The 14,809-nt window shown below is 39.1% G+C and overlaps 1 protein-coding gene across 1 annotated transcript; it reads right to left on the bottom strand.

Moving 5' to 3' along the window:
- Nucleotides 1-7,318: 7,318 nt before the first annotated feature.
- Nucleotides 7,319-11,479, bottom strand: TSPYL4 (TSPY like 4). The gene has a single exon (XM_039222573.1). The coding sequence runs from the start codon at nt 11,386-11,388 to the stop codon at nt 10,135-10,137; it is 1,254 nt and encodes a 417-aa protein (XP_039078504.1). The 5' UTR covers nt 11,389-11,479; the 3' UTR covers nt 7,319-10,134.
- Between the last annotated feature and the right edge of the window lie 3,330 nt (nt 11,480-14,809).

Genomic DNA, 14,809 nt, shown 5'->3' on the forward strand with positions numbered 1-14,809 from the left:
CTGAAAAGAACCTTATTAATATTTTCTATACCAGTAATTCTGAGATTAGGATTCACCTGGGCAGATACATATATACACATTCGTACATACACCCATACACACATTTACACATATGCCTACACCAATGGTTCTCAAAGTGTTGTCCCCAAGCCACTAGCACAGCATCATCTGAGAATTTGATAGAAATACAGATTTGCAGGCCCCACCACAGACCTGCAGAATCAGAAACTCTGGGAATGCAACCCAGCAACCTGAATTTAATATTAGTGTGATTCATGTACAGAAGTTCTAGAATCACTAGCTAGAGCAGAAGTCCAGATTGGTTTAATTGGTCTGGGAATAGAGTTAAGCATTGACATCTTTTACTTGCCCCAGGAAAATGCAGCCAGAATTGAGAACTGAACTATATGTGTTCCTTCCATTTATAGCAAGAATGCTGAGTCCAGTGAGAATAAACGATTCTTCCAAGTTATCAGGTTTTATGGTATTTTTATGTTTTCCAAAACAAGGAGGTAAAGAGGATTTCTTCTGATACCACACAGCTAGTATAGGACAGAAATGAGATGGGAAGCCAACTAATTCAACCTCCAATGTTACTCATAAGGGTTTTTGTTTTGTTTTTTTTTTTTTTACCTCTAATAATGTTAAAGCCTATATAATTTTCATTCACTTTAAGGCATTCTCAAGGAGACAAAAATTGGTTCTTGGGTGAAAAAAAATAGATAACGCAATGTACAGTGGCCCTTCAAAGCTCAACCCTACCCAATAAAATTTTATTCTTTAGTATTAATTTCTCTCACTAGAGAGAAATAAAAAGTTACATTTATTAATTAAATTTAATTTGGTTAAATTTAATTTTTCTCAGGGTGGAGTGTGGTAATGAAAAAAAAAAGGTTGAGAAAAATGCTTGAAGAGGTTTTATAGTTGGACCACAATCCAGGATTTTTGTGTTCTGTGTGCTTTGTATAGTCCTATTATAGTAGCTACTTGTGCCAACATGTTTGGAGCCAGATGTTTACAGTAAATTCCTGGCTATTCTTTATGCTGTAATTGGACAGTATCAGAAAACACAGTAGACCCTATCATTATTTTACCTGGATTGTAGCAAAGAACTTAACATATTGATGCATGCAATGAAAAGATATACTTCGTTAAATTTTTAAGTGCTCAAATAATCCCAAATGTATTGTGGGAATGAATATCTCAGGGTAGATAAACAGTTACTGAAATTTTTTCCTCAATGTCAGTAGCTCTGTTTGATCTCTACTAATAAAATATGGTAATGTATTTAAAACTGAGTTCCAAAATCTTATTGGAGCACAATAATAAACATACACAATCCGCTTAGGGCTAAAAGAGAGCTGTCTCATGTATACAAATAAATATTTAATTTCTTTAAAAATTAAGCTATTTTTCCTTACATGGATTTATTTTGTCAAGAGCAAAGAATAATGTATCTTGAAATGCTTATAAACTGCTCTTGTTAATGTGAAAAATGAAAACCCCAAAATAATTTAATTGCACTTTTTTGGACATTTAAGGAGTGAAAAAAATAATTGACTCAAGTCAGAAGTTCTCATCCTACTTTAACCAGTACTTACCTAAGGGATCAGAACAAGTTACCACCTAATCTGACCTCTGTTTCCTTCATCTTGTTAAGAGATTAGAGTTTCTTTCCAAGTTTCCTTCTAATTTTCTAGCAGTCAGTGCTTCTAATGAGTGTTCTTTTTCTCTTGGACTATAATTACTTTCACATTTTTTATTGCATTGTTTCTAAAAAGTGTCAGTGTTGGGGTGCCGGGGTGTCTCAGTCAGTTAAGTGTCTGGCTTCAGCTCAGGTCATGATCTTGCAGTTTGTGAGTTTGAACCCCATGCTGGGCTCTGTGCTGACAGCTCAGAGCCTGGAGCCTGTTTCAGATTCTGTGTCTCCCTCTCTCTGTTCCTCCCCCACTTGCTCTCTTGCTCTCTGAAAAATAATGATTAAAAAAAATTTTTAGGGGCCCCTGGGTGGCTCGGTCGGTTAAGCGGTTGACTTTGGCTCAGGTCATCATCTCACGGTTCGTGGGTTCGAGCCCTGCGTCGGGCTCTGTGCTGACAGCTAGCTCAGAGCCTGGAGCCTGTTTCGGATTCTGTGTCTCCCTCTATCTCTGACCCTCCCCTGCTCACGCTGTCTCTCTCTCAGAAATAAATAAAAACATTTTTTTAAAAATTTTAATAAAAAGTAAATAAAATAAAACAAAAACTGCCAGTGTTTCTAACAGATAAGAAAAGTAAAAATAATAAAAAATGCCACTAGAAAAATTGAAGCTATTAGGGAAGAAAAGCTGTATATTCTTTAATAAAGTTAAAAGAAGAAAGCAAGAAAATTGTATAAATGGGCAGAGGACTTAAGTTTAATATTAGCATACAGATCAACATTCATCATGTAAAAAGATAACTACAAGGGCGCCTGTGTGGCTCAGTCAGTTAAGCATCCAACTGTTGATTTCAGCCTAGGTCATGATTTCATGGTTCATGAGTCTAAGTTTGGCATCAGCCTCCTTTCTGACAGTACAGAGCCCGCTTGGGATTCTCTGTCCCTGTCCCTCCCTGGCTCACACACTCTCTCATTCTTTCAAAATAAAAGAGTAAAATTTTTTTTTAATTAAAAATGACTAAATAAATTATTTTATAAATAAATGCAAGGGATTGGAGATTTTCTTTGCTGGTCACTGTTGACCTCATCAGCAGAGGAAAGATCTGAATGGCACAGTGGTCACAGTTTGTCAGAATTTGGTTTGTGAAATACTGAGGTAGCAGAGATTTCAACTTAAACAGTGAATTGCAATTTAAAATCAACTAAAGTTGACTCTTGAAATACATGGGCCTATAAGGTCCACTTACAGCAAATTTTTCTTGATACAGTACTGTAAATGTATTTTCCTTATATGATTTTAACTTTTTTTGTAGCTTGCATTATTATAAAAATATAATATAATACATATATAAAATATGTGTTAATGTTATCAGTAAGGCTTCCAGTTAACAGTAGGCTATTAGTAGTAAAGTTTGGGAGGAGTCAAACATTACACATGGATTTTTGACCATGCATGGGGAGGGGGCCCTAATCCCCATCATTCAAGGGTCAACTGTACTTCTAAGTTTTCTTAATTTGAAATCCGGTATTATTTCCCCACCAGTTTTCATATCCAACAACTATGTATTTAAGCAAATGTATACATATATATATGTATGTAAACATACGTATATACACAATTTAACTGGCTTGAATGAAAATCAAATCTATATGATTATTTTATATAACCAGCATAAAATGTAATGTCAAACTATCTCTTTGGATATAATAACCTTGACTCTATGTTAGAGTCACACGGATAGCTCCTCTTAAATGTGATGTTGCAATGACATTCCCTTACCTCTTCTCAGGCTCTTGAGAACAAGGTTATCATAAGAATTGACTTCCAGATTAGTGAAAGACTGGGATATTTTCAAGAGTTAACTCACCCCATGTGCTGCCGTTGAAAACCCTTGGGCATGGTCCAGTCCACATAGAGTGAATGCAAAAAGAGGTGGTCTTGTTTGTCTCCAGTCATCCTCAGAAATCATGATTTAAAAAAATGGTAATGAGTGCTAACTCTTTAGCAGGCCACTTCATGTCCCTTATTTATTCAGCAACCATATGAGGTATATATAATTATTAAAATTTTATAGATAATTTCAGCAGGACATTGAAATTGACAGTTAAATAACATACTTGCTCAAAAATTTCCTGTTACTAAGGAACAGAGTCTGTACATAAGCCCAACTTTCACCCCAAAATCCATGCCTTTAGTTGACTGACAAGTCTTCCAACTTTGGATACAGATTGAGGCAAATTCTTAGTCTAAAACCACACTTTAACAGTCACACCATACTGGGATTAGATATAAAGACATAGACTCTGTCCTAAAGTAATGTAAGTTAGTAAAAAAATATTAAAACAAGATCGATGAGACGCCAGCTGGCCCAGTTAAGTGTCTGACCGTAGATTTTGTTTCAGGTCCTGATCTCAAGGTGATGAGATCAAGTCGAGCACTGGACTCTGCATTGGGCATGAAGCCTACTTAAGATTCTCTCTTTCCCTCTTCCTCTGCTCTTCCCCTGCTCACGTTCACTCTCAAAACAAAACAAACAAATAACAACAACAGCAGCAAAGATCTAAACATAGAACTTACCTGGAAGAGTAAAATAGAGAACCAAGAATCACAGGAGTCCTAAAATGTATAATGAAGTCTACTCTTCTTGGAAGCCACATATACTAAAGTCATCAGTAAGCAGGTCTACTCTTTTCTTCATATTCAGGTTCAAATGTGCACCTTACTTAGCAAATCTGCCTCTCTGGTGCTGAGGAAACCAAAAGGGAAAAGGAATAATGAAAACTGCTCCAAGTAAACTTAATGGGAGACGAGACCTCTGGGCCTAATGAGAGAAGCTGGGTCATTACTTAGAATGACGACTATAACACATAGTCTGCTTGATAGTCAGGTTCTTATGCTATGCACCTGTTCCCAGAGTCTTAAATTTTAAAAAACACTTTTTTTTTTACTTTGTTGGTAGTTTGGCCTTGGCACTTTATTGGTAAAAAATTAAAAAGCTTAATAAAGTTTAATAAAGAAGAGAAGAATGGGACACCGGGCTGGTTCAATGGGTAGAGCAGGAGATTCTTGATCTTGGGGTCAAGCCCCACATTGGGGGGGTTGATTGTACTTAAAAACAAAATCTTAAAAAAAAATTAAAAAGAAAATAAATTACAAAGTTCCCATTAAAAGCAATCACCATGTTCAATCAAGTAAGAAACACTCATTCTCTAAATTTAAAAAAAATGTCAACATGCTTTACAGTTACTAGCAACTAAATTTCAGATACTATATTTAAAATCCTTTTGTCGCATTTATTCCCTTTGAGAAGGCAAAAAACTGCTAATTTCATTCATTTTTGCAGCAATCACCAAGATTGTAAATGTAAATTTCAGTAGTGTTTTAAAATGAATAAAGTACCCCTCTCAAAGACCAGTCATGAATGGATTAAGAATAACCTTCAGTCCTGATTATTCATGTAAATAGGGTTTTGTTTTGTTTTATGCCAAATTTAGATGACTGTGGTAACAGTGGAAGATACTCTAGGCTAGAAATAAAAAATACGTCTGCATGACCTGCATTTTGGGCACATTTACTTCAACTTTTTTTTTACTTCAGCATTTTTTACTCAATTATTTAAACAGAGATAGTAAAACTTAGGACTATGAAAGTAACAGGAGAACACAAATAGATGTGCCTGACAGAACTAAGATTTCTTGAGATAATCAAGCCAGAGGTTTATCTGACACATATCTGGTATCCAAGGCTCAAACTGTGACTCTGTGGACCAGGGAATTCAATATGAATCCAGGTAATTTTTGTTTGTTTTTAATTATTAAAACTGATTACAGACACTGGAGATGCAGCAGAAGCAGTAGCAGCAACAGGAGTAATGTGAAGGGACCCTGAATAAGGAAAGTTAGAGAAGGCTTTTGTCACTGCCTGGCCTAAGATAAATATCCAGAAATGGAAAAGAATGCCCAAGGAGATTCTGTTATGTGGGGTACAGGGAAATTATGAACTATGTCCCTACAAACAGGCAGTATGGTCTGAGCAGACCAAATGATACTTCTTTGGTGATAAGTGGACGAGAAAACCCCTTAACAAGTCAGGAGGTCTGCAGAAGGAATAATTTGGGTCTAGAATTGAGAAAGAAAAAAAAAGCAATGAAAAGAAATGGAGCAGTGATACAGGAATAAACCAGTTGCTTAGTAAGTTAAACCTACATAATGTCTAATTGAGTCTAATTTTATTAAATAGAACAGAAATCATGGCAGTCTAACAAATGAGTGGTACCAACCTACTGGAAAGAGGAATACTATTGGTTAAACCTGATAATAAACCAACGGCAACAAAAATATTATTTTTCGACTATGTCCAGAACAGGATAATAGGGATAATGCTTGATGGGGCGCCTGGGTGGCTCAATCAGTTAAGCATCTGACTTCGGCTCCGGTCATGATCTCACGGTTTGTGGGTTCAAGCCCCGCATCGGGCTCTGGGCTGACAGCCAGCTCAAAGCCTGGAGCCTGTTTCAGATTCTGTGTCTCCCTCTCTCTCTGACCCTTCCCTGCTCATGCTCGCTCGCTCTCGCTCGCTCTCTCAGAAATAAATAAAAAAACATTTAAAAAAATAAAAATAAGTAAGATGGATATAGAGTTTGCAAAGAAAACCTGACTCTCTAAAAAGTTCTCCAGGCCTAGAAAAATTATACTTATCAAGTAAAACTTGGAAGTATGAATTGCATCAAGAATTAGCAAATCTATTTAGTAACAATTTTGGACCATTTATGTCAAACTTTTGTTTAGATGGCTAAAAATATTTGGTCGTTCATTTTCAAAGATCTTCCAGTATCCATAGCCCTCTCAAATCCAGAGAACACAGAAGTATTTATTTCTCAAACCTTCATGTAATAGCTGCTGAACAGCAAAACATTACTGGTAACTGAGATTGGGGTGTCTGAGATCATTTGTTTCCAGACACTGTATATCAATCACAATTTTTTTGTTATTTCTTTGTAAAGTAAAAAAAAAAAAAAAGTACTTTTTGTAAAGTACCACCCTGTAGTAGGAAAATAAATTAAGACGAACTTACAGAATACACGATTAATTCTTCCAAAGTCGATCTTAAGCTCACTAAGAATCACAGTTAACATAAATATAGCAAATAAAAATGGTGTATTAAGAATAGTTTTCCAGTAAGTGAAACTGAATCAGAGAAAGATAAATACCATTATGATTTCACTCATGTGGAATTTAAGAAATAAGCAAAGGGGGTTAAAAAACAAGAGAGCGAAATCAAGAAACAGACTCTTAGAGAACAACTGATGATTACCAAGGGTGAGTGGGTGGATGGGTTAAATAAGTGATGGAAATTAAGGACTGCTCTTGTGATCAACCACCAGGTGAAGTATGGAGTAGTTTGATCACATACATATACAATATATTGTATACCTGAGACTAATATAACACTGTATGTTAACTGGAATTAAAAACTTAAAAAGCAAAAAAAAAAAAAAGTTTTCCACTGAAAATTCAATGGTGCTTCAATCACCCCCCAAACTACAGGGGTTGAATAAGGAAAAATTATGTCCATGAGCATCCTGTTAGGCTTCTTATTTACCATTTTCCTAGTAAAAAAAATCTTAGAAATTCTGCGGCTTTTTTTTAAGCTTCAGGACAATGCTTACTATGACAATCTGATAACTTTAATGATTAACCAACCTTTTATTAGCCTAGACAACACAGAACTTTATTTTTATTTTCTGGTGAAAACAATACAGCAGAGTGACAGACTTTTATTTTTCCTTTAAGCACACAGAAGACGACTAAAGTACTTAACGATCCTTGTTTAGTTTGACAGAACAATTCTACAAGTACTTAAACTGGTTCGGAACATAAAATTCAAGTACAACATTACTATTAGGGCAAGAAATATCAAGACAAAAGAATTGTTTTCCTTTTTGAGATTACTTTCACAAAATACAGCAACAATTTGCAAAATTTCAAGGATCACATTCAAATTATATTTCTAAGAATACAGCTATATATGAACACAGACCAGAACAAGCTGATATATTAATGAATATTCACAGGTTTCATACTGCACAGGAAACAAGTTTGATATTTTTGCACATATTCTCAATTATAAGCAAAAAGCAGGCCTGTAAATGTCAATTTCGCCAGCAAGCAAAAAGAGAAACGAATTAATAGGATTTTACTCAAACACAGTGAAATAATGAGCATATACCATTAATCTTCTATATAGAAAAATCACTCCTATAATAACAGAGAGAAAACATACAGACTTGAATTTTTGCATTTTAGACAAAAATCTACTGGTGAATTCAAGGGAGTTAGGGAAAACTCCTCCAAGCATCCTCTTTTTAAAACATCAACCACTTTGATTCTCCTACCTCTCCTAAGCAAATCTTCAGGGGCCTCCCCCTCCATCCCCAGCGCTGCAGGGTTCATCTTCCCTGTGCCTTTCCAAGACTACTCGGTTCATTTCGGTTTCTGGGCTTTCAGTTTCCTCAGCCTAGGGCACCCTCCCCACTTCTGTACCCAGATTTCCCAAGCACTCATGGAACTTAGGGCAAGCCCTTCAAAAAGGATAAAAGCAGATAGTCATTACCATCACCATATACCACCCAAGACAGCCCTGACAGCACTGCTGTGTCACCTACTGGAACCTGTCCTGGAAATCCAAACTAACTCCACACATCCCGGGGAAGGAAGCTGGCATCTCCCACAATGTAGACTGCAGACTGCTCCCTCATTTACTGGGAGAGAAGCAGGAAAGGAAGTAGGGAAAGAGAAGTCTGAAAGCCAAGAAGGCCAGGCAATAGGATAGACGCCGCTGGGGCATGAAAGCAGTAATAAAATAGAGAAAATGCTGCCTTGGGGTTCTTTCTAAGTGGTCCAAGGCCACCCCCGCCCCCACCCAAATTTCCATGTTTAGAAAAGTGGAATAAAACTAACTTTGGTTGCTTTACATCACAACCTTCTCTACAACTGCCTTGAATCCATCACTATGAGGCCTTTCTGTCTTTCCTTCCTGCTTCTCAAACTAAATTCAAACACACAGATTTTGGTAAATGGACAGGGAAAGGGTGGGGTTGTCAAAACCGGCCCAAAAGAACACGGCTCATAACTAAACAACCTAGAGGTCTCCCTTTGAAACTTTCAGACCTTGCTAACGGAAGTGGGGTGGGGGCATGAGGGCAGAAGAGGCAACAAGACATGTGGAGTCTATTGTACAGAACCTTTCTCCCTTTGGACACAACCAAGGGTAGAGAAAATTAAACAAAAAGCCTGCATTGCAGGTTTTGTTTTCTTGCTGCTTCAGAGGAGAGGGGGAGGGAACTGGGAGAGAGAACAAGGGGGTGGGGGTGGAGGAGAGAAAGAGACAAAACGATTTAAGAACAGGCGACACAGACCATTAACACCTTTCCCTCAGTGCCCCCACCCTGGCAACTTGATCATGCTCAGACTGAGTGCAGGAGTTAGGAAAGGGGCTGCCCAACAAACCTGCCTGATTAAGGGTGGTCTGTTGACTCCAGCTCAGAAAGGCCAACTGCTGGAAGCCCACCCTGACAGCCTTGCTTTGGGCACTATCACATGTAACTGTGCAACCTGCCCCACAGCCAACCGGGTTTATAGGTTACCATCTGATGGCAAAAGTGGATTGAGGGGGAGTTCCTTGTGTGCTGCCTGGCAGCTTAGGTCCACAGAGAGTTGCTAAGGAGGCAGGCAATGGTGCCTATGCAATGCTTATCCAGAAGGGTGACAGCAGGTTTGTGTGGGCCACAGCACCCGCCCTCATACTCACCAGTACCAGGTCCCAACGCAGAATGCCCAAAGGCAAAAGATGCAATAACACTGAACACCTCTCATCTGTTACCTCATTCCTGCCTAGTAACCACCCACTAGCCACCTTATTCTGCCAGATAACCAGCAGGGTGGATGGCACAGGCCAGGGAGGCAGCTAGGAACCAGTTAGTGGTAGCCAGTCCAGTCTGCGTTGATGGTTGGCATCACCTAGAGTAGTTTCATCTTGCAGCGGTGAAACTCAAAGTTGCCAGAGAGTACATGGTTATCAGGAGGACAGTCAGCATAAAGTACGAAGCCCAGGTAGTTATCTGCAAAGGAAATTTCAAGCTTCTTTGTGGTAGAGAACCACTTAAAAACTAGAAGACCATGATCATTGACAGGACCCAAGGCATGCAAAGGAAGGCAGGGCCCGTCTACAGCATCATGTGCTTGGCATAGAAGCAGTGCAAGGCCATGCACTTGAAACATGTAACAGGATACAGAAGAGCATGAAGGTCCAGAGGAAGAGAGACACAAACGTGTAAGAGTCAATCTTGCAAATGACTGTTGAAGATTTAGAAGAACCAAAGGATAAAACAATTCAGTGTGAAGACAAAGCAGAGAGAGGACTGCATGCTGTTGCCTAAGCAAAGGTTCAAGGGGAGGTGATGGGGAGACTTGTGCAGGAGCTTCTCACAAGGTGGCACTTAGCCAGACTGGAACCTGAAGGCCCTGGGGCTCTCCACTGGCTGCCTTGCTGGATCTCGAATTCCACGGCGAGGCCCTTCGCCCATCAGGTAGTATTGGAGGGGATTGGGCCACAGTTCTGCTTTGATAATCTCAGCAATCCTGTCGAATTCTAGAAGGCTGTGATCTGAGAACCAGTTGAAGAAACTGGGGATAGTGTTTCCTTCCCGATTCCTATGGATGTGGGACTGGGGGTCTTGGCCTCTGTGCCAGCGGATTGGAGTGGAAAGAGACACCACCCGGCCAGAGGATCTGCGCTCATATTCTTTGACGAGCCCCTCATTTCGGAAATAGGGGTTGCTCTGAAAGATGAACTTGAATTTGCAGCCTGCTCTGGGGTGTTTAAGCTCCTCCACCTCCAAATTGATCATGTATCTCATCATGTCTTCATCTTGGCCACTGATCATAGGTGACAGCTGGGGGTGGTTCCGAAAGGCAGTGACCCAGAAACCTGGGATATTTTGGATAATGAAACTTCTGCGCTGCATATGGAGCCTTCGCATCCGGCCAAACTTGCGCTCCAGCTGAAGGAAGGCCCTGTCAGCCTGGGCATTTACATTTGACAGCTCCTGATCGATGGCCTCCAGCGAATCCATGCAGTTATTGATCTTCGGGGCCTTGGCCCGTGTCTCCTCTTTCATTCCTCCCACCACCTTTTTTTCCTTCTGCATCCCCTTCTTTTCCTCCACCACCTCCTCCGCTACTCCCTCCTTTTCAGATGCCGCTGAAACGGCGCACTTTTTTGTCGTCATTTCCTTGGCCTTCGCCCCAGGCATCATCTGAGACCCCAACCCCCCTGCGCCACAGGCTTCTAGAGCTTTCTCCCCAGCAGGGCCCCGCGGCTCTCTACGCTGACAGCCATTTTCCTGGCTATTGTCGGGGGCTTCCGCGGCGGAGGCTGAGGCAGGGGCTGCTGCCAAGCCTTCAGTAGGAGGCAGAACCTCTTTCTGGCCCGATTTGGTCGCTACACGGCCGCGGCTCCCAAAAATTCGAACGCGGAACACGGGGGCACAGCTCGCGGGGCTCTGGGGTGCGCCTCCCTCCGCGGCGGTCTCCAAGTTGCCCTCCTCACCTGTGTCCGCCATCACCTGTGTCGCCTCGGTTTCCTCGCCCTGGCACTGGTTTAGGTCCGGATGTCCTGGGGCATCGTCGGCAGTAGCTACGCCGCAGTCTTTGGCGAGAGGAAGGTTGTTGCCCTCATCCAGGGCGCTCATTTTGGTAGAAATCAGATCCGCAGGAGGAGAGCGTCCCTTGTCCTCTGCAGAAGCTGCGCACCGCCCCAATCCGCTTGTCGCACCACCCCTCTTTTCCACTCCGGAGGATGCTGCTATGGCAACTGGTGACGTCACGGCGGCAGCGTCTTCCCGTCGCGCGAGAATTCGCTGAGCCTTGTGATTACGTCAGTCAAGGTTATACCTTTGTCTTTGTGTTACAAAACGTATGAATTTGTTCGGTTTACGTGGCTGGGTGCAGACCAAACTCAAACAAACATGTGAGAACTGTGTTAATGTGTATTTTAAGGCCCTGAATGTATTTCTGAGACACATATGCTATTAACTTTTTTCTTAAAATATTTACTTATAAGATAAAGGTTATTGTCCAAGTTCATCATCTCAGAGGTCCGTCCGAGGATGGTAAGGATTGAGCAATTCACCGCCTGCCTTTTTTTATGAGACAGAGCGCTGCCTACTGCGCAAACGAGACACCTGCCTGGCTTTTTTAATGTACAGATTCATGACTATTACCAAAGAATTGAGGCGAACAGAGTTTGATTTTTAAGAAAAGTGTTGCTCTGTTAAGTGATGATTTAAAAGATTAGAAGCAATTGAAATGGAAGTTTCTCTCATGCTAACAAGCCATAATGATTATTTCAATTTGTTTATGTACTTTGGCCAACACCTATGGAGTGATTGGTGTTTTTTCTCATCCCTTTTAACTAATATAAGTAGCAAATGTATTTTCCTTACTTAGAAGTGACATACACGTGAGCATGCAAATTTAGCCGTCAACCATTTCTGAAAAAGCTGTGATTTCAGGAGATTTTAATTTCCAAAATTGTACATAATATAATTTCTTGCTTATCCTCAGATTATAATCCTAATCTAAAAAGGAGCTACTGCTTTATAATGCCTGTGGGTATGAAACCAGCCAATACTTGCCAAAATTTTCCCCTGTGATAATTTACTGCAGGGCGGAAGCAATAATCAACTGTTTGCAGGCATCGAAACTATTAATTGTCCAAATTATGATATTTTAAGTAATATTTTAAATGTTAATGTTAAAATACATACTTAAAATTTGTCTATTCAAGTCAGCCCATACAACTGATCTACTAATGATGTCAGTACTGTTTTATGTGTTGTATTTGTTAAGAGTATGAAAATACTGGTAAAAAATGAGAGAATGAAGAAAAACTTAGATTTTGCATATTTTTGTTTAACACCTTAAATTCATATTAGAAAAGGGATTATAATTCTTTGTAATAGAAACTACAGAGCACTTAGATTATCATCACTTTTTTTTTGACTTACATCCAAGTTGGTGAGCATATAGTGCAAGGATAATTTCAAGAGTAGATTTCTTAATCCCCTTACCCACTTAGCCGGTCCCACCTCCCACAACCCCTCCAGTAATCCTGTTTGTTTTCCATGTTTAAGAGTCCCTTATGTTTTTGTCCCCATTCCTGTTTTTATGTTATTTTTGTTTCCCTTCCCTTATGTTCATCTGTTTTGTATCTTCAAGTCTTCATATTAGTGAAGTCATAAGTTGTCTTTCTCTGACTAGTTTCACTTAGCATACTACCCTCTAGTTCTGTCCACACAGTTACAAATGGCAAGATTTCATTCTTTTTGATTGCTGAGAAATACGCCATTGTATATATATACCACATATGATCACTTTTAAATTAGGACTCAGAAGAGGATCCAATAAAAAGGATGTGAGGAATTTAAAAGAAAGCAGTAGCAGGTATATTAAGACTTGAGGGAAGTAGTGCAGACCCAGTGCAACTGAGAATGAGGTGCTGACATTACAGAGAAACAGTCTGTCCTGCAGCTTCATAGTTTACCTCAGAAGGTTTCCAAGAGAATTCATAGATAATTAAGATATTTTTGTACCCCTAGTCAGCCGACTCAAGGACAAACTGTCCAAATTGACTGCTGCCAACTAATAAGATATCCCATAAAAATTGTTCAAACAGGATTCACTCTTCTCAGACTATAATAATTTTTCTCTCCTTTTTTTCCTCTTTTAATAAATCCTCTTTTGCTTCTATGGGTTGAAATCAATCTACCAATTTATCCTCTTTACAAATAGGTAAACAATGTGCTATAAGTGACTTTGTAACTCTGAGTTATTCTTTGACATGATTCTGTCTTGTTTCCTTAAAGAATCTTTGTACTGTGGAAGGATTAATTCTCTAAGATTATAAACCTGAGCCAAGAAGGAGAAGAGCAAATGCTGAATGAAAGTTCCTTTACCATATAAGAAAGAATTTGCTATTTGCAACAGAAAATTATAAAATTACATAAGGCTACTACTGTGAACTTTTTCTCATTGTATATACCAAATTTTTAAGAAGATTTTTACCTCCACTACTTGAAACATACCTGTCCATAGCTTTGATTGTTCTTGTCAATGCAACCATTTTCCATTAATAATAGCCTGCCCATTCTCAAAACTGCATTCAAGCCTACCTCAGGAAGACTGCATTAGGCATTTCAATGCATTTAATTTCATAAACAAGGACCCAGGAATCACAGAAAGTTAACTCACTCATGGTAAGACATATATTAATTGGCAAACTGCCTCCTCCTATCTCCTATGCATAACCTTCCCTTATCATTCTGATAGTCCTATAGCTCTATGACTTTTGCCGTCCAATTTAGTACTTAGCTTCTATCTTTAACTTTCTTGGTTGTTTTCTGCAGATCAGTCTCTCATCCCAGCTAGACAAGGATGGCTGCATAGTGGCTTCGTCCTTGGCCTCTACTATAGTATAGCCCAGTGACTATCTCATTGAACATTTTAATGAAATTTGATTTGATTTAAATGTAAATTTTAAAAGGTTTTACCAAAATGAATAATATGACTGTGCTAGTATTTCATTTTGATTTGAGTAGATATATATATATAAGTATGAATCATTGTATTTGCATATTAGAATATAGGATTTTTGGTACACCACAGAGCCTGTCCTGATGGCAATTGGCAATAAACCTCACTACAGAGAAAAAGATATTATCAATAAAATGATTGTATGGAAAAGTATTTTTAGAAAATACCATGAAAAACTAGGAAGTACATTGCCACAGGACACGGACTTTAACAAAAGTTCAAAAATAAATTAATACAGTCAAATAGGAATGACTTTACTAAAGTGTATCATTAATACTGGAAAATTTAGGAAATATCCACTGTTGTTACTCTTGAACAGCAAGTTTTTTTCCTTTTTTCAGAGTGCTATGGTTTCTGGTTATATATACATTTTGGTCTACATTTATTTAGTGTCTTCTAAGTCTCATTTAATCCTCAGAACAACCCTGTAAGGTAATAATATTATGACCCCCATTTTACATTACCTCAGAAGGAACTCAAGCAGAGAGAAACCAAGTCGTTTATCCAAGGTCATACAGC

This window comes from Hyaena hyaena, unplaced genomic scaffold (assembly GCF_003009895.1).
Source record: "Hyaena hyaena isolate Hyena2069 unplaced genomic scaffold, ASM300989v1 scaffold_1159, whole genome shotgun sequence".
Taxonomy (NCBI): Eukaryota; Metazoa; Chordata; class Mammalia; order Carnivora; family Hyaenidae; genus Hyaena; species Hyaena hyaena.